Genomic DNA, 24,894 nt, shown 5'->3' with positions numbered 1-24,894 from the left:
CAGAAATTCTACTCTGAGAAAACACAGAGTTTTACATTTGGTTCTCAGTTTTGAAACATGAAGTTACACTGAAGTGCCGTACTGTTTAAAATACAGATTGTGCATCACATGGAGACATTGCAGGTGTTGTAGGAAAACTGAAAAATTAAAGCATAGTTTTAAAACAATGAGAAAATTCAGTGCTCTGGCCGATGCTATTCTGCAGGCATTTAGCTCCATTGCACACTGTACTCTTTGCCTAATTCAAGTTGTAGCTTCGTGATTGTCAGGAGCTGTGAATAAAACAGACAAAATTACTGGTTAGTAACTCTGCCTTGAAGATCCACTGCTTTTTCTGTGTTCAGTAAAGGTAGTGGCTTTTTAAGTTACAAGAATTTATTCCTCTTCCTTTGCTTTTCTGTTTGTATCAGTGTAAGCATAGTTTAGCCAGCATAGATTTGGGTGGCTGGTCAGGAGGCTCTGATCCTTTCCCTTCATTCAGAGGGTCTTTTAGAACAGAGATTCCCTTTATTTTTTTAAAAAAGGAATTTTAGAAAGGCAGCAAAAACTTGGAACATGCTGAAATTCAGCTGTGCATATGAATTCCTTTTTTTTTTCCATCCAAAAGTCAATAGCAGAATGTAACATGTCATTCTGTTTAACACTTGTAACTCATCTTTTTGGTTCGGTACAGAACTTTTATACAGTTCTGGCCTTCCATGAAAGAGAGGAAGCACTAAGACTGAACAGAATACTGAGTTTCAAAGGAAGGGCAGTGAGATACCAGTAACAGAAGAGGTCAGGCAGTCTCTCTCTGCCAGAAGACTGGCAAGACTGAATGCCTCAGCAGTTCTGCTGTATTTGGAAGATGCTCTGTAGGAGAGCTGTCTCGAACAGCAATACAGTAACATGCATTTATTCCAGCTGCCTTTAGGAGTGCTTGGCTGGGGAGGCAGGAGAGGGTGAATGCCCTGGACAAGCATGGCCCATGCAGCTGGAGACACCGGTGCTCTGAAGTTGTGGAAGGTACACTGATAACTTTAGAAGAAGTGGGATTTGACTTGTACATGTAGGAACCCTGTGTTGCAATGCCTACAGCCAAAATATGACATGGCAGAATAAGAAATGGTGGTGGGCAAACAAGGCTGGGAAATGAAAACGTTGTCAGACAACACTGACAGCAACAAGGTCATGCAGAGACTAATGAAAATACGTGTAGTGTAGTTGCTTTTCCTTCCTTCAAATGTCACAAGTTTCAGGTAAACTATTAAGAAGAGTGGAAAACAAGCACAAACCAAAATCCACCACTTTTCCACTGTCAGAAGCAGTTTGTGTTCCTCAGCAGTGATTTCTATGCGTAGAAGCTCTTCCACATTTACTGCACAATATTTACTATATATTAAACTGTGTATTATACAATCGTTACCTGATGGTAGCTTATGTATTTTGCTGAAATATATTTTAAATATGGTATTACACTGAGAATTGAATCCAGAAATGTTTAAGAGCGCATATGCAGTTGTGAAGGTGGCATTACCCTGCAAGTGGCATCTCACCTTCTTGGTGGTGTTGTAGTCCACACTGTGGGGCGATGTGATTGTCTCGCCGTTCTGTGATATGGTCACCTGCGTAATGCTGGTGGGCACCCCCAGGACTTTAATTTCAGTAAACATTAAGTTGTTTGGATCAGTATAACCGTCATGTGAAACCGTCATAGCTAAAACATTCTGAACAGAAAAGGGAAAAATAAAATTGGAGATTGTTGTTAGACTGGTACAAGTCTCTGCATTCCCTGCTTTATGCCTTCCCAAAACAGCTCTTCTGCCCCTGTCATCTCCCGCAGCACTCACAGGTCCCCTGGCATTCCCAGCTGCTGTGATTTTGAGCAGATGATGGGCACATGGTTTCTTTAGGCTGTACCCAGATCCCGTAGGTCTCCAGAGAGCGAATGCCATGTTAAGCAGCCCAGGGACAGTGCCTGCTGGTTCACAGCCCACGTGTGGTCCCATGCAAATGTGTATGATCTAATTCCATACTTAGTGCTTAGAGGGTATTTTCATTTTTCGTTGTTGGTTGATTCAAGACATTTTTAATAGGTTTTTCCTTACCAACTTTTTGTAAAAGCAGGAAAAGGTGCACTTATTTTATAAACTCCTTGCAACTGCAAATAGTGAATATTAGCAAAATAAACTTCTCTTCTGTAGCAATTAACATTCAATTATTTGACAAAGACAGAATTAAATGAGGGGAAAGAACAGTGTGGATAAAATTAGAAGATACTCTAGCACCCTGGAAAACTAATGAAATAACAAAATGTGTTTTCTATTACAATAGAAGAAGCATTTCTATTAAACAAAAAGTCCACATAATTACAGTCTAATTTAGTTCCATATTCAACTTGTTATGATAAAAATTGAAACCCAACATCCTAGAAATGCCAGTACTTACAATAAACACTCCTGTTCATGGACTTTGTTAGCCAGGAGTGCATGCCAGATTTTCTGTGTTGAAGAATAAAGAGAAAAAGCAGTCCTGAACTGAGGCAGTGACTCCACACCAGCCGCTGTGCAAAGCTGGAACTAAGCTGCTTTCTCTGCTCTCCCATCAGGCTGCTTCTCGCAGGCTTTGCAAAGCAGCGTGGCCAAGGCAGCAAAACCCAGCATCTCCCCATCATTTTTTTACAGTGAGGGTGGTGAAACCCTGGCACAGGTTGCCCAGAGGAGTGGTCCATGCCCCATCCCTGGAAACATTCAAGGTCAGGCTGGATGGGGCTGTGAGCAACCTGATGCAGTTGAAGATGTCCCTGCTCATGGCAAGGGGATTGGATGAGATGACCTTTAAAAGTCCCTGCCAATCCAAACTATTCTACAATTCTCTGGTCTCCTGCAGGATGCTGAGATGTTTCTATAGGACACATTGACCGGGGTCCACATGCACAGCTGAGGACTGGGACGCAATTTTATGACTCAATCACAAACACATCTCTGATTTGTCATCGATGAGAGGGCATGAGTAAGACTCATGAATGGGCCAGGTCCTGTTCTCCCCTCTGTCATTTTAGAAGGTGATTTCTTTTGTGGTTGCCAATGACTGTGTGTCCTGCTGCTGCCTTCTAGAACTAAGATTGCACAAAATAAATATAGTCTACTGCGAATATGGGCAAATGCACTGCTAACACAGATGTCCTCCTTCTGGCCCTGTGAACTTTTCTTTCTTTTTTCTTGAACAACAAGGCACAGAACAGCAAGGAGGACCCTGAGCTTGCAAAGTGGATTAGGAACAAATTCAGGTGCCCATCCTTGAGAAGAAACCCAAATTCTTTGTTGGCCAGACGTATTTCTTTGCAGTTGAAGCCAAGGTCAAAGCCTTTGGTCCTTAAAGCTTCCTGTGTGCAGCCTCCAGCTTCCTTCTCACCAGCAAGGGCTGATTTTCCTGGCACAGCTGTTCTGTCCCACTTGCATGCTCCAGATGTTCTGCACTGAGATGTGCTTTCACTTTATAGAAATATTTTAGAAAATAAATTTGTACTTTCAGAATTCTAACAGAAATTACAGTGCCATAAATGCACACCCTCTTTAACAATACTCTGAAATTGGTAACTTCAGAATCATTCTTAAATTTGATCTTGACACAGTTTAAACCCATTACTTGCAGTCTATTCAATCATGAACACAAATTAAGGTTAGGGTGGGATATCTACATGTTATGAAGTCCTAAATTTAAATACGTAAAGTTAAAAATATAATAATCACGTGAAGTGATTTTTCAGAAACAGATAACTTTACGTACCTGATTAGCAGTAAATGACGTCAGCAGATACACACCATCTTCATATGCGTCTGTTAAAAAGAAAGAATAAAATAAAATGTATTTGCTATTCACCTTATTTAACACAGTATCAAAAGTTTAGTTCAAGAATTGAGTCCCTGTACTAGGCACTCAGAGCAGTGCTGGTGATCGTGGGCATTGTAGGTTCTTGCCTTTCTGCACTACCGAAAACAGATCACAGGCATCCTGCTGAGACGCACCTTGTGATCTGCGCTAATTTAATTTATCACCAGACTTCCTTGACCGTAGCCATCATTGCTGACTGCCAGTGCTACCAGGCATGAAGCACCTCAAAATAGACTAACAGCTTCCTCAAACTTCCCGACACATCCTTATGCAAAATAATACCACTTTCTGTGTTACTTGCAGTAATCTCGGGTGAGAGCTTATTGTTATTACGAGGGTAATAGAGTCTGGATGGGAAGGATAAGTGACATTTAAGTATCTCTTATCTGATGAGGATTTAAATTTACGAATGTTGAGGAAATTAGAGCTTCCCACATAATCTACATTTATGGTTCCCATAGGTTTGAAGACAAATCTTTCTTGGCCGTATTGCATTAGGTCCAGGGCAGAATTTCGTTTACACAACTTACGAATTCTATAAATCATAGCATTATGCGGTTTAAATCGGGAAAAATCATTTTACTATACTGCTAATCTGAAGGTTTAATTTCCCTTTTGTCTCTGAAGGCACGTTCAGAGATGTCCTCCAGAAATGGAATTACTTTGGCCAGAGTCCATCATTTCCATCTGCTCCTCTCGCTCCTCCTCGCACACCCCATGCTACACTGAGGCCTGCTAAGGCAGAAGCAAGCACCGGCCCTTCTTTTCCAAAGTGATGGTTGAGCAATGCAGTGTCTTACAGCTTGAAGTTTCCATCTCAACAACTGCATGATTGCTAAAAACTGCAGATAGAAGAGCTCATAAGCCAACTATTCAGCATGATTTGGTTTTCAAGGACTGCTGTAATTTGTTTCATCTCTTCCCAGTTGATACCCAAGTTTTGGCTGTTTTCCTTTGGACTTTGAATACCTCCAAGTTTGGAGGCTCCACAGCCTCCCTGGGCAACCTGTTGCAGTGTTCAACCATCCTCGCAGCAAAAAAGGATTTTATGAAGTCAGGAAGCATCATACATACCAATGCGAACCCCATCATCCCAATAAAGCTGCCCTTCTGCAAACAGAGCGTCATTCAAAGCGACAGTGAGTCCCATGGGGTTTTTTCGGCTATGGAAAACAGCATAATGTTTCCTCAGTTTCCTCAGCTAATCACATTTTGTATTTACAGAAATTTAGAATTTTTAAAGAAATACTGTATGCCACTCAATTGATCTACCTTAGTCATCTTCCTAAGCCCATACCATTAAAATAAAGGAGACCATTAGGAGGAAACCAAAAAGAGAAGCCAACAATAAAGTTCCAGTGCTATCATACATGTAGCTTCTCTGAGGAGTGTTAGTATTTATATGTGATTGTGCAAAACTAGATTTTGAATTTTCAGTTAATCTTACCTGTAAAAAGTTGTATTAGCAGGTCTTTGCCAAGCAAGGATGTATCCACCTCGGATATGTAGGTTGATATGTTCCAAAGGAGCTGGTAAAATTCTGAATTGTTCCCTAAAGCCAATATCTTCATCCTATTTACAAAACAAACAATAAAATCTTCTGCTGAATTTCTCTCACTTTACCATTTTCTTTACTATGAAATAATAATTTTTTGGTAGACAGATTAATTAGGAGTTATTACTGCAGGAGTAACTACATAATGCTCTCAAGAGAAACTCTGAAATTATGTATCTGCCTTGACTGTAGGTGACAGCAGCTGAACCAAAGAGGCCAGTCAGGTGAAATACGAACTTGTGATTAATGACATGATTTTTGATGCCTGCTTTTCCTCTTATCAAAGCTTTTTATTTTCTGTGAAAGATGATGCAGCTAAACCTGTTTTGTCTTTCGCCATTTCAGTATTCCTTACAAAGACATCATGTATATCATTTGAAGGTTAAAAAAAGTCAATAGCAGCCCTTCAAATTAAAGTTATTATTTCACCTTTTAATTTTATTATTTTACATTGTTTTACATTGTTACAGGAATCAAGGATTTTTATATCAGCTAAGTAGATGTTACATTGCTGAGAAATGATACTCAATGCAAGATTGTAAAAGAGAGAGAAAGAGTTCACACCTCACCACCACTCTCAGCTCACCCTGCTGCTGTCTGTGAAGAAGACATAGAAAATACATCCTTTAAAATGACTTACTGTGTAGTAATCATACCAGCGGGCATTGGGAAAGTAAGCATTCACTGTTACAGCATGCTGCAATTAAAAATACATGTTTTAGATACCTTAAATCAAAAAGTGAAGTTTACCTAAAGTGTTTTTAGTATTTTCATTATTAATATTTGCATAGGTGCTGAAGAACATACCTGTTGCATCACAGGGCTGATGAGCAGTGCAGGTCCCCAGAGGAACTGCTTGTATATTTCCCAGGTTGTTCTGTCTTCCACAAACCTGGAAGTTAACAGAACAACGATTAGAGATTGCGTACTGAACTTTTACTAAGTGTTCCATCTTCAAGACAGTTTTGTCAGTAACTGAATCTACTGTTCCTACTATCTACTATTTTCTCATTTTTATTCTAGTATTAATAATTCATAGATCAATTAATGCTTGCCAAGAATGCATAAAGACCCTACTGTGAAACTCATTAGAGAAATGCAAACTATTTTTTTTTTTTTTTGTCATTTCTTTGCATTTGCTCTTCAGTGTATTTAGATCACAAAAATCGGAAGGTCTGTTGTGCTTGGCTGGTATTAGCCATAATAAGATTAGGTAGTGAACAGACTGGGAACCACTCTCTAATTTTTGCCACTTTTTTCTTAGACACTTTCTTTGAAAAAACCAAGTCAATATATGCAAAAAACTCAATGTACCTTAGCCAAGACATGCACAGAGATACTAGACCACATCTAACTCCATAACAGAGGTAAATACAGCTTCTGCAGGCACTGCCCTGCCTGACAAGGAACAACAAAGGCTTTGTGTGTCTAACAACATTTTTTTTTTTTTTAAATCTGCTGTATCAGCTTGGACATGCATGAAAAATGTCACTTTTCCCTGCATAACTCTCATGATTTGTGACAGAATTCCCTCTTCTTTGCTTGAATTTTTTGTCCAGCTATTTTTGTAACATTTGTTTTTTGATGCTATATATGCCCAGTACTTTGTTGCTTGCCCCTAAAGAGGTTAAAGGTGAGCTTTGAAAATTAAATACTACTTCTAGAGAGGCCAATGCTCAATTTTGCATAGCAAAAAAATGGACAACTAGTGCTCTTCAAGTGAGACGATGTTGAAAGCTCACATTCTCAATCCCACGCTTTTTTTTCTTTTGAATAAAAATTGGTGTAGATAAGAGAAAACTTTATTGTCAGGAGGGTTGTAACTACAGAAGTTTTAGTGGAAATTCCTGATACAGGTGGCAAAGGAGTCACACTTACTCATGGAGTATGGGGCGGACCACAGTGCTGCCATGGGCATGGGCATGATACATTAATGTGTAGAGATAGGGTAACAGGGTGTATCTTATATTCAGCACGTTCCTGGCAATCTCCTCAAATGTTGAGTTCCAGGAAGCGGGATCTTGCCTCTGAAAGGGGAGAGACCACTGTTAGTCAAGCTGGATTGCTTCGTTCTGAAAACCTAGACAAGAAGTCAACACAGGAAGACAAAGCTGAGGAAATTTCTCCTCCGAACTAGAGCACCTTCATCTATTTATTCTTCAATTAAGCAGTAAGTGACACTAAAAACAGCAGGTGTGACTGTCAGCCCACAGAGGGACACTAGAGAGAGGGAAGGTGAGAAAAACCTCAGGGGAGGGGAATTAGTGTAAAATATGTGTAATGCAAAGTGTCCCGGAGGCGTGCCGCATCCCAGAGTACATAATTTATCATCCCTCTTTTCTGCAGCGCAGCACTCAGGACTTGCAAGAAGAGACCGAAGCGCTAATGACTGATGTCAGGGAGCATTTCCAATCTTTATTAAATGTATTGAACAATACCTTGGCAAATTGGGTAAGACTGGAAGCAACACGATAACCCTGAATCTGCATTTTTAAAGGCTTTAAAAGTCCTATCGAAAGGTGTGCCGCTGCAAGATAAAGCACACAGTTTTTGAAAAGGAGACTTTAATCCATTAGATATATGCCATATAAATAGCTCTACTCTGCTAGACCTGAAGCTTGAACTGGAAGAGAAGTGCTGTTTCCATTTTTTTATTTTTCCAGTTATCTTGTTCTACAGCTTTCTACAATATAGTCCTTAGCCAGCACAGGCCTATATTTAGGCAATTATTTTCCTTTACTCTTAAAAGAAATACAATATTTGATGGTGGTGAATGTGCAAAGCTCAGAAATTGCCAAGGCTTACTCCAGAATCTTATTACACTCTTCCACTTTCTCATTTGCTGTATAATTACGGACAATTAGGGCTGAGAGCACCAAGGTCAGTTTTGCTCCTTTAAGTGCTTTTGCCATAAAAGCGCTCTATTTTAGTCTCGCTGGTGCCGTGTGTTCAAATAAAAGTGGCATACAGGGAAAAATATGTAGGCATTTGATTCAGTCAAAGCAAAGTTAGAATATACGTTCTTCAAGTGCTCCAAATCCCAGAGCAGGCCCTCTGTGGGCATAAAACCTCCCAGGTGAGGGCCATGCTTACAGCACAGCTAGCATGTAAATAAAAAGCATTATTTATTAGATGAAGAGCCAAACATGTTCTTTTCCTGTCCACTTTGCTTGGAATGTCCCTTTTTGGAGGCAGGCCAGCGTGTGCAGTGTTCTGGCTGGTCTCCACACATGCATTGCAAGGGCCTGGCCATTCAGAACCATTATAAAATCACGACTCACCCTTGTTCCTTTCTCATTGTGATTCCTTGAGAATGGGTAAAACGCACCCAGCTGCATCCAGCGAGCACACAGCTCATACTCCGAGTCTTTGAAGAAGCCACAGATATCAGCTCCTGTCTGAAAGTTTAAAAATGACCCACTTGGAATACTATAAATTCATGTGCAGCATGAAGATAATTAAATGTAAGGTAGTAACTCATTAGCTTACATAAGATATTCCAAAGAGGCTGAACTCCATCATGCCTAAAAGGAAAAATATTTCAATGTTAGTAGCTGGTGGTTTTTTCCCCATCTTTGGTATGCTATTGGTTACATAGATAATACTCTAATGCTGAATGTGAAGGAAAAATAAAACAAAACACAAAGCCCTTGATTTCTCTGAGATGTCATGTTTTTCTGCTACAGAAATAGATGCGAGCTGGTTGGTCAGGAGCAAAGAAAGAAATGAGTGGCAGGACATGGGGCAGGAATGTGCCCAGTCCCAGGGGAATAAAAGAGCTCCCAGCACCCAGTGACAAGGCAAAGAAGAAGTAAAGAAGGAATTGGCTATGAATTTTGTTTGCTGAACTAAAAGGCTTATTTCAGCTAAAACCACATAAATACTAAAAGCAAGCAAATGAAGGAAAATAAATAACTGCGCACAGTACATTGAATACAGGTCCTTTGCCTTCTACATACCAATGATAGATTTGGATAGCTGATCCCAAGCTGCACTGTTATCACCAAGCCAGTGTCCTGCCCATCTTCCGCTACTGGGGAATGTGGAACGGGTGATAACAATCCCACGCTCCTTGGTGGCATGCTGCAAACCGCTGACATTGAAAATAGACAAAAAACCAAATTACATGAGCAATACTACATGAGAATTTATTACATGGGATCCTGTTTGAAAATCAGCGTAAGGGCTTATATTTTCATAGTGAAAGGCAGCATTGTTGTATGCATGAATATGCCTACATCCAATCCAGATGTGCTTTTTACAGCACTATGAATCACACATGCACAGAAACCTAGCAGTGTCAGCCAACCTGTAGCTGGAAAGAGAACCGGCAAAACAAGGAGGTGCTAAAATACAGATTTCCAGCACAGGCTAATTACTGTGTGGGAAAATACAAAAGTAGCCCAACCAGCTAATTTTCTAAGGGCTCCATAATGCGTTCCAGGGCACATTATTCCTTTCTTAAATTACCTGAAAACTTGCAGCAACAGTAGAAAATAATTTAACAAAACTCATACCAAAAAGATCATACGGGGGGAAAATCGAGCTACCAGGAATATTGAACCAGTCAGTGTAACTCTAGTTGCCAAAAGCGTATTGGAACAAAAAAGTCAGTCATGGATCTGTAGTCACTTCAGAAACACCAAGATGACATGATATCAATATGAAATGACCAGCAAGGATTTGTCTAGAAGTAAAATATTAAACCAGCTATCTTCTGCTCGGGGCAGGCAACAGGCCTGACAGCTAAGGAGTAACTACCAAGGTGTGTGACTTTGCATTAGCCGATCTCTTGGTCTGATGACATTTGGCTTCCCCATAAGAAGAAGAGGTTTTGACCAGAGCTTAGTAACCTTTTGAGCATGGTGGGACTTATTTTTCATTCCCATTTCTCAAATAAATAAATAAATAAATAAATATTTCCTTAAATAAAGCCTTGGCCGTCGCCACAAAGTACCTGCAAAGGTAACCAAGTATAATTTAGAAAAAAATAATAAAATTAGCTGAGTTTGTGGGAATTTGTGCTTTCTAGTTGCTCTCCAAGGATATGAGCACCTTTCTCAGCATCCCATGCTGTTCGTCTGCACTATGGGACTGGCACGGATGCATTCCTGCTCCGCTTTATTAGAACAATTCCTTCGCAGCCGTGCACACGTCCTGTGAATCATTACAGCAAAATACTAAACCGCAATACTAGTTAGAAAGCTACACTGATTAAATCGCTCTGCTCTCCAATGCTGGCTCTGCAATAATTGCCTAAACAGCTGCTTCAATAAGGCACTATTTATTTATTTTTCTACAGGATTTGCAGCTTTAGTGACACTATAATTACAGCAAAAATACACAAGTCACTTAAATTACCGTAGCAATTAAACCAAACTAATGTGCTGTAATTATTTCTTCCAAGACAAACAGTAAGTTTTCTAGTATCTTTTGTTTCTTTGTAATGCACTACCAAACATGTTCAGCCTCTGCTTGGTTTGTCCTACTTCAGCAATGCTTTGGAAACTGCAGCTAAAGTTTCGAATGTGAAGGCAGTGTGTGTTGTGTGTAGAACTGCTCCAGGACGAGCACGGTCCAAGTGTTTTGCTGACTGGAGGTGCCAGCTCTCTGCCTAGGGGCTGAGCCACAGCTGTGTCCATGGAAAGCGGTTCCTCACGTCTCAAAGCCCAAATTCACCTCCAGACGGTCACTGCGTTCACAAGTCAGGGTTCTGGCTTTCAACTCTGTGCAAAAGTCTCATTATGAAAGGATTGCGTTAAGCTGATATCCAGAGGCCCCCTCTGTCTAATGGATGGAGAACACAAATTACATCGTTACATAAAAATTTACTGTTCACTTTTAAGTTATAGGCTTTAGTGAGCTTTACATGCAGGCGATCTGCCTGTTTGGAAGGTTTAATATTAGCACAAATGATTACTATGACACGTCTTCAGCTGCACAACTACTCCTTCAGTTAGTACCAAAGAATAAATTGGGAGCTGATATAAATATATGTGTGTGTATATATATATATATTTTTAAAACTCATATATGTGTATAAATTTCAAGTGTGAGAATGTCTGTATAAGCTGTGTAATTTATGATAGTAATTTCTATTATGGTGCTTCTCAAAATGGAAGAAAATATTTCACTACTTTTCAGTTCATACTTCATACACAGAAAAGTACTCCTCTTCTTGCTCAGTTATTGTCTACTTAGACTGCCCAGATCACATGTGATTTGACTGACGGCAGAGGCATCAGACATTCCTCCCTGTCCTGTCAGCAGTTTTGCTCCTGCCCTGCCTGGCAGCCCTGCAGTGGCATGCTGGCCAGTATAACATCCACTGGGTCAAAACTGCAAGCCGCCTTGGTATTTTCTTTCTTTATGGCAATATCAAAGTTACCAAGGGCTTTAAGGTCATTAGACCTAGAAACCAGCACTGTTTCCTTGCTTACTCATTGAATTGGAAATGAAACAGCACATGTCTTATCTTTAGATCAGACTTTATCTAAAGCAGGCTGGGGTACTACTACTCAGTTTGTTCTAAATAGAGGACGTAATTGAGCCCTTTGTAAATTAACATTATTCAAAAACTGTATTCCTTTTCCCTCCGTAGATGTACAGCATAAGGTGAAAACAAGGTCAGCGTTTGGAGTAAACCAGTCTCTCCCAGCAAAACCTAGAAACAAAAAGTATTTTATGTTCTAATGGCAGTAATTATGTGAGACTGTCCTTGGGTAATTACTGTTCCCAAGAGCTGATCAAAATGTTCAGACCTGTTCTCCAGTCCGCCTTGTGACTGAGCACCCGAGCGGTGTCTGTTGACAGACCACTCTCGTGTACAATGCAGAGCATCGCGCCGGGATGGCCTTGGTGGCTGTCTCATAATAGAAATCACTGCTGAGAAGGCAACATGCTGTCTTTGAATGTGTTGGGACAACACAATGCTCGATGGCAAGTAAATACATCCAAATGAAAGTGTATGAGAAATAGCACCACAGCTGTCTCATTTCACAATACAGGTCAGCAATTAAGCTTGCACAACATCACATTTGTATGGATGAAGTCCTCAGAGCTGGTATACCAAGAATTGCTCCCCACCTAGGAGAGCAAGAAGTTTCTTTACTAGCAGACTTGGGTAAACTGTCTTGAAATCGTACCTTGAAAGTGGTGTGTGCTCAGGGTCAGTGATTTGAAAGCTGCTAAACTCCAAATAAAGACTTTGCCTGCTTGTCCTGAGACAGTCAGTGATGCGGCTGCAGGTGTAGACATGCTTGAACTGTCATGGTTTTTTCTTCTGGCTGGCTCCAATTGCAGAAGGTATTCATTGCAGTGAAAGCGTGGAAGCACAGCTTCAGCTCAGACCTGCAGAGACCCACCTCACCTTCTCCTGCACATCCTTTCCAGCAGCTCAGGTTCCTACCACCCTGCTTGCACCACGGGTGAGATCACTGCGCTGAGCAGCAGCGTGGCTGAAACTAAACCAGCTGCAAGAGCTATAGTAGGGCTGCTCAAGCTTCTGAACACCCAACTCCACTTCTAGCTGAACCGAACAATCCAAGATAGCAGCATGAAAAGAGAGATTTCTCAGGAATGTTAAATAAACTGATGAATGTTTTGGCCATAAGAACAGACACAGAATATTCGTTTGTAGCATATTATGGAGACAACGAGAAAGTATGCAGACTTCACTTACTCTAGCGTAGGTTTTGTTTGTGACCATCCATAAAGGTTGTGGACATCGTAGTGTCTAACAGGGGTACCATCAGGAAGGTATTGTTGTCCTTCCATGCATGGAGTTTTGACAATTAATCCATCTGACCGGTATCCCAAATCTAATGGAAAGGAAACAAAAATATTTATGTTTTAATGATGAACACTGAATAATGGTCTGAGTTACTTTTTCTTAATGTTCATAATCTCTTTGGCGTTCGCTCTCTTTTAGGCATGTATACTGTCATTTATTTATTTATAATTATAAAAATAGCATTTCCAGTTTTCTGAAACAGAATATTTCTAATATTTTTATGCAGGCATCTGGATCTCTAAGTGTGTTAATAGCTCAGTTACAGATGCTCTTACTGAAAAGGCTTGAAGAGTAAACAGAGCGTATCTAAATTCAGAAGATACTGCTAATCTTTGTAAACACATCACCCACTCAAACAGAAAAATGCTGGGGTGGAGGGGCATGGTCTGTGTCTGAATATTAACTTCCTGACAATTCCTGAGAAATTAATCATAATAAATGAAGACAGCTGTAAGCAACACGACTATGCTAATAAACCATTAATAAATAAGAACTGATTAGTACTAGTTTACACCAGTACTTAAATAAAGCCAAGCTAAGTAAGCTAAGTATATCAAGTATTTGACTATACAGATAAATGATAATGAGAGGAGACGTAACAATTTTTTCTAAATTTTTAATTAATTGCATTACTCATCTGAGAAAACTGCAAAACAGAGAACTGCATGCTCTACTATTCCACAAAAAAGCATCTATGTATAAAATAGGTATCAAAATCCATATGCAGGGAAGTAGCTGAAAATAGCTTTATTTTTAAAAAGTGCCATGTAGTTACTGCTCCCACTGAAACAGATGGGGTTGAAGTGTGCCCATAATCTCAGAGAAAAAGAATCACTTTCAGTTAGGAGTTGTGGGTTTGTATACCTAATTTTAGGCATTTACACCACATATACCATATAAGAAATTACGTAGCAATCAAAATGACCTAAACTGCTTTAAGGAGTGATCAGACTTACAAGGTACGTATGGTGGCATATTTAGGAGGTCATTTCTACAACCACCAATGGCACCATTCAGAAAAGTTGCTGGTTCATTCATGTCCTGAAAACATAGAGCAAAACCTGATTGCATTTGCTTCAAATCTACAAAACACACGAAATTCTGAATTACACACAAACAGCATTGTAGAAGCCCTCAGGAGCCCCTTGCAGCTGCAGTCTCAGTCTGCCGTTCTATGTTGTCTTGACACGTTCACAGGTGGCATGGTGCAGGGACAGGGAGCGACAAAGTGTTTCAAGAGAAGAGCAGTGAATCTGGGCTCTGTCTCCCCTGTGCAAACAGTGTCACAGTGGAGGAAGAAAGTCACGATATAGCAAGGCAGTGCAAGTGTACAACCTAGAGTCCAAGTTACAGCTTTGGCTAGGGGCTCAGGTTCTGCCTGGTGCTCTGCTTGTTTTCCCTCCAGTCTATTTTTTTATTTTACTTAATGCCAGTTTAACACCAGATACCCTCTGAGCATCAACAGCAGTACATACACTGTGAAATATGTCTCTCTCTCTTCTAGTGTCTGGCAGAGAAAAAAAATCTGGAGAGGAAATGCATTTCTACACTTACAATCCACAGGCCATCAAACTTGATGCTTCTCGAGGGGTTGGTGGGACTGTTGTAGAATTCCAGGATTTCTCTCTTCCACCACTCCACTGTGGAATTGCGGAAGAAGTCTGGGAAGGCAGCATGTGCTCCATAGAGCTGTAAAAATAGTAGGAAAATGGAACAGATACAGGGTTGAAAGTATCCTGCTGTTAAAATGTTGACATTTGTTTTAAAAATTAAAAAAATAATATTAGTTGCTCACTAACTTTTTTGCTGCAGTTAGGAAGGCTTGCCAGTTTCTGCACCTCTCATCCTCCCACGAGATTTATCAACTAGTTTGCTGCTATTTTGGTTAATTAATGTGCTGCTCTGTCTGTATTTGAGTCCATAACCCAATCATATCAACATTTACCTCTATTTGGGTTTGCTCAGGCAGTGACTCGTTGACTTCTACATTGGGAAGAAATGGCCAGACCTAATAGGACAAAGGGCATTTTAAAATAATCAAACCACACTGAATATAAACTGAGCATCACAGTTTAGCATCATCGTAGCATACAGACAGATATAACTATTCTTCCCTGATACCTATGCGAATGACAACACAAACTGAAGACAATTCAGTTTGTAGTGTTTATTCAATGTCTCATTTACAGCCAGGCAGGAATATACTGTTAGCAGACTTTCCCCCTGTGGGTATCAACCACTGACACCTAGGTTGACATGTTGCTCACTTGGATACAGGATGCCTCTACTGTCATCGACTATTTAAGAACAGTACCTTGGAATATATAATGTCATTGGTGTTGGGCCATTTGATGAAGACATTGTCCTGCACACCTCTTGAGAAGGGAGGATAATTGGTTTCATTTGCAGAGATGGTTGGATCCTACAATTAAAAAAGTTATTCGTCTTATGCTCAAAAAACAAGTTTAGAAATGCAGTGGACTATGTTCTGCATTGTGCAATGATATAGTGAAATTTAGAAGCAATTTTCAAAACTGACCAGGATGATGATGAATCTCATTCCTTCTTCTTTTATTTTGTTAATCAGAGCTGGCAGTCCAGCAAAACGTGTGCCAATGGTGAAGTCCAGTTGCCTTTCCATATGGTCAATATCTACATATTGGACATCCTGCAGTACACAAAAATCAATTAAAGTAAAATGAATTTTTTTCTTTTTTTGCCAAATATATATTTATTGAAAATCTGCCAAAATAAGTAAACTCCAGAACTTTTGAACTGTAAAATTGGAAGCAGCTGCAACTTTCACCTAAAGCTATTAAATGAATATTACACAACCTATCAGCAAGTCTAATACAAAATAAACCTTTCACTACTGCATCTAGTCTGACGGTAAAAATTAATACATGATAGAGAAAAAAAGTCCTGGATTTGTACATATGTGTATGTACACAGAATCTGCACGTATGTTTCCATATCTATGGGGAAACAGTGGAAACATTTGTTCTCTATTGAAACAGTGATGTTAATTACATTTAAAATGAAGAGTTGCATTCAATTTACAGTATAACTTTGTTAGATCTATGTGCTATTCCAACTTTCCCAACAACAACCTGTGCCAAATCATAGCTGACTTGACACAGAGCAGTATACCATTGAAATAATGCTGCTTCATTTTCTTTCTTGCTTTTTTTTCTTGTTGATCACTGCTCCTTTATAGCCAGCATGGCGAGAGTCCATGACTGACTAGAGCATCTGGGTGCTTCTTTGGTATGAATGATAAGGAAAATAAAGCAGCCTGAAGCCTACATTTAACATGGCCCACAGTGTGCAGAGATGTTCAGTGCTGGCATAAAACATAGTCTGCTGTACTCTACCATGGTGGTGGGTTTTTTGGTTGGTTTTTGATTTTGTGTTTAAATGGTCTTAGTTAATACTCTGAAGCTAAGAGTTCAGGCATGAGCTCAAATGTTAACCGCTACCAGCATACATAGGGAATCCTAGCTGTCTTCATTTCCTCCACCAGCTGGGCAACTTCTGAGTCATTCCTGTATCCATAGCGGCACAACTGGAATCCCAGAGCCCAATAGGGTGGCATGACTGGTCGTCCAATCAGCTAAAAAAAGAAAGAATATTTGTGGTGAGTAGGTGAAGACAAAACAAACAAACCAACCAGCCAACGCCCAGCATTAGTCTGTAATAGAGTAAGAATCCTACTGCAGTGTACTCCTGAACAACAAGTTCTGGTGTTGGGCCCAAAACCATGTAGAAGTCGAGAATTCCTCCAATGGTGCGGTACGTAAGGGCAGGGGTCGGCTGGAACGTCACATCTGGAAACAGGGAAAGTGAAATGGGAAAAGGATGCCTGGATTTGGCACTATTGCAAAACACTGACCAGAAAAATAAAGTACACTGAGGAAATAAGTGAAGGTTTTCTTACCCATTGCATTACTGTTAAGCAAGAGGACTCCATGGGCATTGTTATCTTCTTCAAGAGCCATGTAAAATGGATGATTACCATAGGAATTCATCTCGTACTGCAAACAAAATAAAATACATTCTACTGGGGAAACATCACAAGCATTCAAGCATTTACATTTAATTAATAAATTTAATAAAAGACGAGATTCACAACTGCCAAACATACAACAAATAAACTCCAAAATTATATTTGGATTATCCAAAATTGCACCCTATATACCTACTAAGCGTACCTACAGAAGATCATTTTCTACTTCACGATTTGAGTCAGTCCTGTTCAGACTGACCGGGAAGGAAGGAAAGCAAAGGTATTACTGCCTTTAAAACTTGTTGATGAGAAAGTGCTTCCCCAGGACAAAGTTTTCCCTTCTTTTCAAACAGTAGCAGGTGTCTCTATGACCAGGAGGTGCTGGTGACATTCTGTTATCTTTCATTTATTCAAAAATACACTGAAACCTGAACTGGAAATTGAAGCTGTAATTAACCACCACTATTTCATTGGTCATTCCCTGCAAATTGCAAATGTTGTGCTGTCTCATAGGAAGTAACACAAGCATCCACATAGAAACGAGATTTCTGATTTACCTCTGTAAGTACTAATTTAATCCCAACGTAGTGGGAGTTGTCCTGACTCATATCTATCTTTCAGAATAATTAGCTGAGAAGAATGTGCTGTTATTTCTAAGCCATTTTGTTGTCTCACGATATCTGACTCAGGGCCGGAGCTCCACACGTTGGTCTTGCTGGTCACAAATAAAGAATAGGTTTAGAGAAGACCATTGCCGTCAAGACACCATCAAAATTATAAGCCATGATAAATACAATCAAAGTCAATAAGTGTGTCCACTACCAGTGGACATCCACTGGTCTTCGAAGTCCTGCCAAACACCTCTGGACTTTAGGCTCATTGGTCCAACAGTTACATTTTCTTCTACTTACAGTAGGAGGCTGATCCCTTGTGAACATTCCCCAGGTGTGCCAGCTCATGTTACTTCGAAACATGGTGTGCTCAGTTTCTCCTAATCCATATATATACTGGGATGCTAAGCGGGTAGAAATCTGAATGAACATGTCGCTGAACGTGAAGGTGGGCAGCTGCGAATCCCAGCTAAAACGGAAAGAGGAAAACAAAACCAAGAATATAGTGTCTTCGGTGCTGTGTTTAGCTGACAGATGCTTTTTTTAGGCTACTCTTTTTCTCTGAAAATCTCACTCTTCAGTACAGGTGGAATAAAACTGTTATGGATATCGAGAAAACTTAAAGCACATGAAATGGGGATATTTAAGAATTTGATACACAGTTCAGAGACACAAAGTCCTCTGTGTCTGTCAGAGAGATAGATATTACGCACAGGCATCATACACAGCAAGTTGCATCATGTTTTGGCAGTTTAGTGAGAAAAAGCATTTCAGGAGAGTATGGTTGTGTTTTCCTCCTAAACTTATCCTTGGTGCCATGTGGAATACAGTAAATAAAGTATCTTTTCACAGTTCACTGAACTTTTTGTTCAGATTACACTGAAACAGTATTCATAGGTCTTATTTGTCATAAATCAGCATCTTTACAGTCAGAAACCAAACTGCAAGCTGGTAGTGCTCTGCCAAAGAATTATGTTGTTCCAGGATGCTGAACTGCCGTTTGAGTGATTACTCTGGTTGGTAAAAAGGAACTCAACTTGCAATTAAGTTTTGAGTACTTTAAAAAATGACATAAGAAGTTGGTTTTTTTTAATAAAAAACATAACACACACAACTTCTAACATCATTGTTCCCTATTTTCTGGCTTTGACTTAAGCTTAATCAAGGAAAGAAATGAAGCTCCTGTCAGAATTATTAGCTGTCGTGTTACCAAAATCCATCTGGAAGTTAGCCGAGACACTACTTTCTGCTATTTTTTTTTTCCTAACCATTCCACAAAACTGAACTAAATGATCCATCCTTACTGATTAGTACTGTGGTGAACTAAGGAAAATATTAGAAAGTGTAGAAAATTGTTGTGCCTCCCAAAGACTTGGGAACACAAGAAATGGCCTTTGGAGTTGTCTATGTTCCGCACTTTAACATGTTGTAAAGGAGTTTTATCAAGTGTCAGACCATGAAGTGACAGGAAAAAAACTTTGACGATTATGAGAAAAAATCAGGTGTTGCTCAGGGCACCTTCTTCGTCCTCCCCCTGGTCCATGCTCTCATACAACACAATGGCAAAGCCATCTTTGCAGCACCTGGCATTTGGCAGACAGAGACATTTCGTGGGAAGGATACAAAAGCCAGTCTTGAGGCATTTAAAAAGTAGTACACAAGAAAATGGTTTGGCTCGAAAAGAGCTAACAAAACCAAGTGAAATAAAATAAAATGATTATGGCTTACATGACTGTTCCTGTGCTTTTGCGCAGAACCTGTATACCAAATGGTTTTTTCTGAAGTGATACTTCATAGAGTCTGTCGTTGTCCGTGCTCGTTGGGGAGCTCGGGAGATTCAGTGGTACAGGAACCTCGTATCGTGCATTTTGATAATCATAAATCTATGAAGTAGAATTCAATTCATTTCAATGAATAAGTTGTTTGAAATCTTGCCTATAGTGATAGAAATCTGAATTAATGAAAATGAATACAAAAACTTGTTGAAAGCATTTGCTGAGTATTTTCTTTCAAGATGTATTCTTTAACCAATTCTTTCACAGTATTTGGTTTGGGAAAAAAACCCAAAATCTTAAGGATTTATTTTGGATCAGGAACCACTTCTCTAATCATTTATATATATGAATTTAAAGGACATACCTATATTTGAAATGTAGGGGGGGTGTGTGTATATATATATATATATATATATAAGTATGGTAAATACCTTTATGATTAATCTTTTAGCCAACTTTAAGAGATACTTTTTAAAGTTTTCTGTATTCTGGACACTGATATAAGTTAGTTTTTGATGCCTGTCCATTTTAAGGCAACACACTTATTTCAGTATTATTAAATGAACAATAATGAATTATAGTCTAAAAAATTGTGTATTAAAAATTTTGGAATAGAAGTAGAATGATTAATGCAAAATTAAACTGTACAATCATGATAATGCCTATAGGCAAATTTAGCTGTGTACTAATAAAAGGTATTTAGTTCCAGAGTTTCTGGTTGACGTTACACAAACTGATTGATATAATTTAATTATAAAACCAAGTGCAGAATTACAGGATAAAAAAAGATGTGAGCTAAGAGGAACAGCAACTACTTGGTTAGAAGGAGAAACATGTTTAGGCCAAGGTGCTACTGTCTGGAGAATATAAAATTGACTATAAAAAGCCCTTATAAATTCCATAAACAAGACTATTATTAACAACGGGACATTACATATTCATAGAAATTCTACAATGACATTACCTTAAATTGCAGCATGTTGTTGAGATGATATTTCACCTCCAAGTGTAGTGTACTAATTGGTGTAGTGAAATTGTCGGTAGCTCTGGCCTTGGCACTGTTGAAGGTGAGATTGGCTGCCAACCCTGATGAGGTGTATTCTACTTCATGTACAGAGTAAGCATTGTCAGAGCTGTAATAACAGGCTGGAACATCCAAGGCTGATGTTACTGGCTGCAGACAGAAAGAAGTTACAGGTTAGTGAGCTACACTGGCCTGCTGTATTCTTTGTTAGTTATTAGGATGGAATCCAAAATGACCATCTTTATCAGATAGCTGTGAAATATAGAATTTTGGGAAAAACTTGCTGCAACTAGTGAAGAACAAAGTAGTAATATAGAACCCATTGATCTCTACACTAAATCAGATATAATCAAATAATCCAGTGAAGACTGTAGAAATAGTTCAGTCAGGAAACGGAATCTTTGCACAGTGAAGGTGGGTTTAATCTCCCTGTATCTGTGATCTTCAGCTCAATCCCACAACGTGGCTTAGTCTTGGCCTGTTGTAATTCCTAAAGCTTCCTCCTTTTTAATCCCGTTGCTCTCTGGTCTCTAGCTCGCACGAGAGTATGTGCCCCAAACTCATTAGATATTCAGACAACATCAGATGAAATGTTTTCATTGGTTTCATGCACACAAATTACCCTTAACATACCCATTGAGAATTACATCCTATTTATCTCAGATCGCCTGACAGCAAGATCAAATACTTTCAGTTTCCTGCTACAGTTCAACATAAACGCTCAGGCTAGGTATTCTGAGGTTAGAGGAGCTGATGCAGGCTAATGCATTAGCCTTCCACCTCTGCACACTTACCATCAATCCTGCCTAGTTGTTCCAATGAAACTGTGCCTGATCCACACTTCTTAATTGCTAATGAGTATTTACTCATCTGTTGTCACCAAATTCAAAGCGCCTTTCAACCTGAGCAAGTGTTCAAAGCACACCCAGTCAAAAACAGCACCAGAGCTGGGTTTCACATGAAGAGCCATTTCCAAATGTCCAAAATTACAGAAAAAACCCTAACAGTGTAACAAAATGTCTGGGTTTTTTGCCAACAGCTGATCAATATGCTCAGATCATAGTGATCTGTCCATCTGACTGTCCATCAGGCACTTCAGCTGTTGCTGGTCCAAGAATAGCTAGCAGAGAATTTTGGTCTTCCTGCCTATGAGATGTGTCCAAGCTGTAAACTTTAGATTTAGAAGAGCATGGAGTGATTTAGCTGGAAGGATCTTCTCAAGTTCAGCCCTGCCAAGGCACACTGCTCCTATATGCCAGGAGATATTAATAAGTAAACCCACGTGGTAAAGAACTGCATGTTGGGGACCATGATCTGGATATACCTCCTCAGCCTGGTCATAAACAATTAGGTTCATACATGAATCAGAATTTCTGCGGGATTCAAGGATTTCTTCTCAAACAGATCCCGACGAATTGGTTAGACTTAAAATGTGTTTCAGTGACTATGAAGGCAAAAGAAAAGGGATAAGGCTTGCAGGCCATGGTGCCAGTGAAGCAGAAGAGGTAGCTGGAGATGCTGATCTCAAGCCTATTCTATTTTTAACGACTCTATATTCTTTCTTTCCATCTTTTGAACAATATGACATTTTATCTCAATTTCTGATACACTTTGTAAGAGCTTACACAGTAGCCATTTACCTTAGTTCTAGTGAGGAAAATTAAATCTGCTAGTACAGGCCTGCTGCTGCCTGTACCCCCTTTCTGTTTAAATCAGGCAAATCTACCAGATGACTGTTTCCCCTGTAACAACTATAAAGAGAAAGCTGTGATTCTGGAAATGTTTCTGTCTTATTATTTTAGAGAAACCATTTTTGCTTACTTCCCAGACACATCCAAGTTCTTCACATTTTTCTTGTGTTGGGTCAATACTGGGATAACAATTAAACCTTGCATTGACGCTCAGTTGTTGAGTCCATTGTACTGTGTAAGATTTCCCCAGTTCAAGCTGAAGTCCTGTTATGAGAGCAACCTATAAATATTAAACAATGAATAGTTATTAAATCCCACATCAAAGCCATCTTTCCTTCACTCAGCAGAGGTGCCAGTCCTTGGGAACAACACATTTTGCTATGTGACAACTCACAGAAAACCTGTCCTGTAACACATGATGTAGTCTCACTTTTATAAAAAACAAACAACATGCAACTGGTATTCTTGCCCATAAAATCTGAAAAATTGAAAATGTAAAAAAATGGAGTCAATCCCACAGCTTCCTTGGAAGCAAACAGGAATAAAGAGAAGGGCACAGCTCCTTCATGTTTTGAAATACAAATGCAAGAGGTAAGAAAAAGTTAAAATACTTTAATTTTGATTCAGTAACAGATAACACCACAGCCAGCTCAGGTGTTTGTAATAATTAAAGACGGTGTACAGTGTAAGTCCAAAGCAATGACAGCACTATCCTTAGTGTGGGAAAATGTTTGCATGAAAGCTTCGCGCTAGCAGCAGCGCATTCGTTTGCTTTGCGCAGAAATGCACTGTGTGGCTGCTTTCCTGTATTCATCCAGTGAAAAACTCTGTATAGAATGTTAAAGATGGTTTAAACAGTGCCCTTGATTTTGTTTTAAAAAATCAATGCACAAATACTCATCTAAACCATGAAGACTTTTTATCCTCCTTCAATATCAAACAAAATCACAAAGCTATTCCTCCTCTTAGAAATTAAATTTTGCTGCATGATGATCTGCATAACTCAACTTTCTGTTGCACTGGGGGTCTGAAAGCAAAACTGAGCTGTACTTTCTATGCAGCAGCATTGAATGCTTTTGTTCTGTAATAAAATACATGATATATTCTGTTAAAACAACATTAGTACTCTGTAGCAATATGTAAAAAATGGTGATGCAATTTCAAAGATGTTTATTTCCCATTTTCCTGTTATTGTTTTACCTTTTCTAGAGGATAATAGGTGATATTAAGTGGAAAATCCTGCACAACATTATTCTGAGATACAGTAACTGCTGTTATTTCCTGGTCTGCTCCCAATATCTTGATTTCTTCAAATTTCAAGTTGTTTGGATCAACATAATTGCTGTTTATAGCATTCATTTGTAGAACATTCTGAAAAATAATATGGTGATCACATTCTTAAAAAAAAATCTGCCAAAAATCCTCCTGATTTAACAATTTTATCTAATTAGATCTTCACACTGTAAAGTAAGCCAATAACTTTTTCTTGTCATATTAATTATTGCCTTGCTTGTTGTTCTCACAATAATGCTTTTCCAATCTATATACAGTATGTTTCATAGGTGTGTTTCAGCTGTCTTTCTTTGCTTGTTTCAGAATTATGAAAAGGCTGACACGTGTCTGTGACAGGGCAGATAACCTTTACTCAGCTGTGATCTCACCAGGATCTAACAAATACAGGTTCATATTCAATTTTCCTGATATAGAAATAGCATTTCCTATTCAATGGCATTAGTTATTACTAGGTTAAGAGTCCAAAGAGCAGAATTGTACCATGGCTGTTACATATGCCAGTGTATAACTTCCTTATTACTCTCCACGTGAAAGTTTGTATTAATTTTTAATTCAACATCATTACAGTCAACTGATTATTTGGCTAAAAGAGTTTTGAACTCCAATAGTAACTGACATTTCTTGTCTACAAATCATTATATAATTATATGTCATTAAAAAAAAAATAATGCATGTGCTTCCAATTTGTATTCCTTTGGTTCCACTCCCATATTTCTATGCATTCTCCCTCAGTTGCTGTCCTGCTGCTTCACCGTGGCAAGGGAAAAAATACCTTTAGCAGATATAGTAATCATCATCATCATCATCATTATCATCATAATGTTATTCTTATTTAAATACATTATCATATTGCTTGGGATCCTTGTCATAGGATATCTCCACTCAATATTGAATGGAAACACTATCTGGACTTCACTCTGCCATAAATTTAACCTGCCAAGGCAGTTTCAGTTTTAAAAAATTTTAAAAATAAGACTTTTTCATGAAGCAGATTCTGTAGGTTCCGACAAAATGTAGCTCTTCCTCTCACTCTTTGGAAACATTCGGCTGTATTTTTATGGTGTACAAAGATTTTTTTCAACTTCTCAATATTTTAAAAATGCCAAGTACTACACCACCTCCTTTCTGACTTGGTTTTAACTGCCACTGATGCTTTATAGTTCTCTTGCTCAATAAATATTGCTGCTGAGTTTGTTATGTGAAAGGAAACCGGAGTTCTTTAAATACTTCTATGAACTGGGAGAAGAAAAGATAAATAGCAGATTTTCATCCCA

At 39.0% G+C, this 24,894-nt stretch overlaps 1 protein-coding gene across 1 annotated transcript in view; it reads right to left on the bottom strand.

Annotated features, from left to right (window-relative positions):
* Window positions 1–209: 209 nt before the first annotated feature.
* Window positions 210–24,894, bottom strand: part of SI (sucrase-isomaltase) — a 52,968-nt gene continuing 28,283 nt past the window's right edge. The window contains exons 23-47 of the mRNA XM_075417390.1: window positions 23,528–23,698; window positions 22,445–22,607; window positions 20,577–20,773; window positions 19,566–19,720; window positions 18,138–18,306; window positions 17,158–17,254; window positions 16,935–17,047; window positions 16,708–16,833; window positions 15,760–15,888; window positions 15,535–15,642; window positions 15,166–15,228; window positions 14,775–14,909; window positions 14,177–14,261; window positions 13,110–13,248; window positions 9,388–9,521; window positions 8,918–8,952; window positions 8,710–8,826; window positions 7,307–7,455; window positions 6,236–6,320; window positions 6,069–6,125; window positions 5,321–5,445; window positions 4,948–5,036; window positions 3,769–3,818; window positions 1,536–1,706; window positions 210–272 (exon numbers count right to left, since the gene is read on the bottom strand). Of these exons, the coding sequence (XP_075273505.1) occupies window positions 210–272; window positions 1,536–1,706; window positions 3,769–3,818; window positions 4,948–5,036; window positions 5,321–5,445; window positions 6,069–6,125; window positions 6,236–6,320; window positions 7,307–7,455; window positions 8,710–8,826; window positions 8,918–8,952; window positions 9,388–9,521; window positions 13,110–13,248; window positions 14,177–14,261; window positions 14,775–14,909; window positions 15,166–15,228; window positions 15,535–15,642; window positions 15,760–15,888; window positions 16,708–16,833; window positions 16,935–17,047; window positions 17,158–17,254; window positions 18,138–18,306; window positions 19,566–19,720; window positions 20,577–20,773; window positions 22,445–22,607; window positions 23,528–23,698 (2,925 nt within the window). The remainder of the gene's footprint in view (window positions 273–1,535; window positions 1,707–3,768; window positions 3,819–4,947; window positions 5,037–5,320; window positions 5,446–6,068; window positions 6,126–6,235; window positions 6,321–7,306; window positions 7,456–8,709; window positions 8,827–8,917; window positions 8,953–9,387; window positions 9,522–13,109; window positions 13,249–14,176; window positions 14,262–14,774; window positions 14,910–15,165; window positions 15,229–15,534; window positions 15,643–15,759; window positions 15,889–16,707; window positions 16,834–16,934; window positions 17,048–17,157; window positions 17,255–18,137; window positions 18,307–19,565; window positions 19,721–20,576; window positions 20,774–22,444; window positions 22,608–23,527; window positions 23,699–24,894) is intronic.

This window comes from Opisthocomus hoazin, chromosome 4 (genome assembly GCF_030867145.1).
Source record: "Opisthocomus hoazin isolate bOpiHoa1 chromosome 4, bOpiHoa1.hap1, whole genome shotgun sequence".
NCBI lineage: Eukaryota > Metazoa > Chordata > Aves > Opisthocomiformes > Opisthocomidae > Opisthocomus > Opisthocomus hoazin.
The sequence above is the reverse complement of the archived record's forward strand: the minus strand, read 5'-3'. Positions and strand labels throughout refer to the sequence as shown.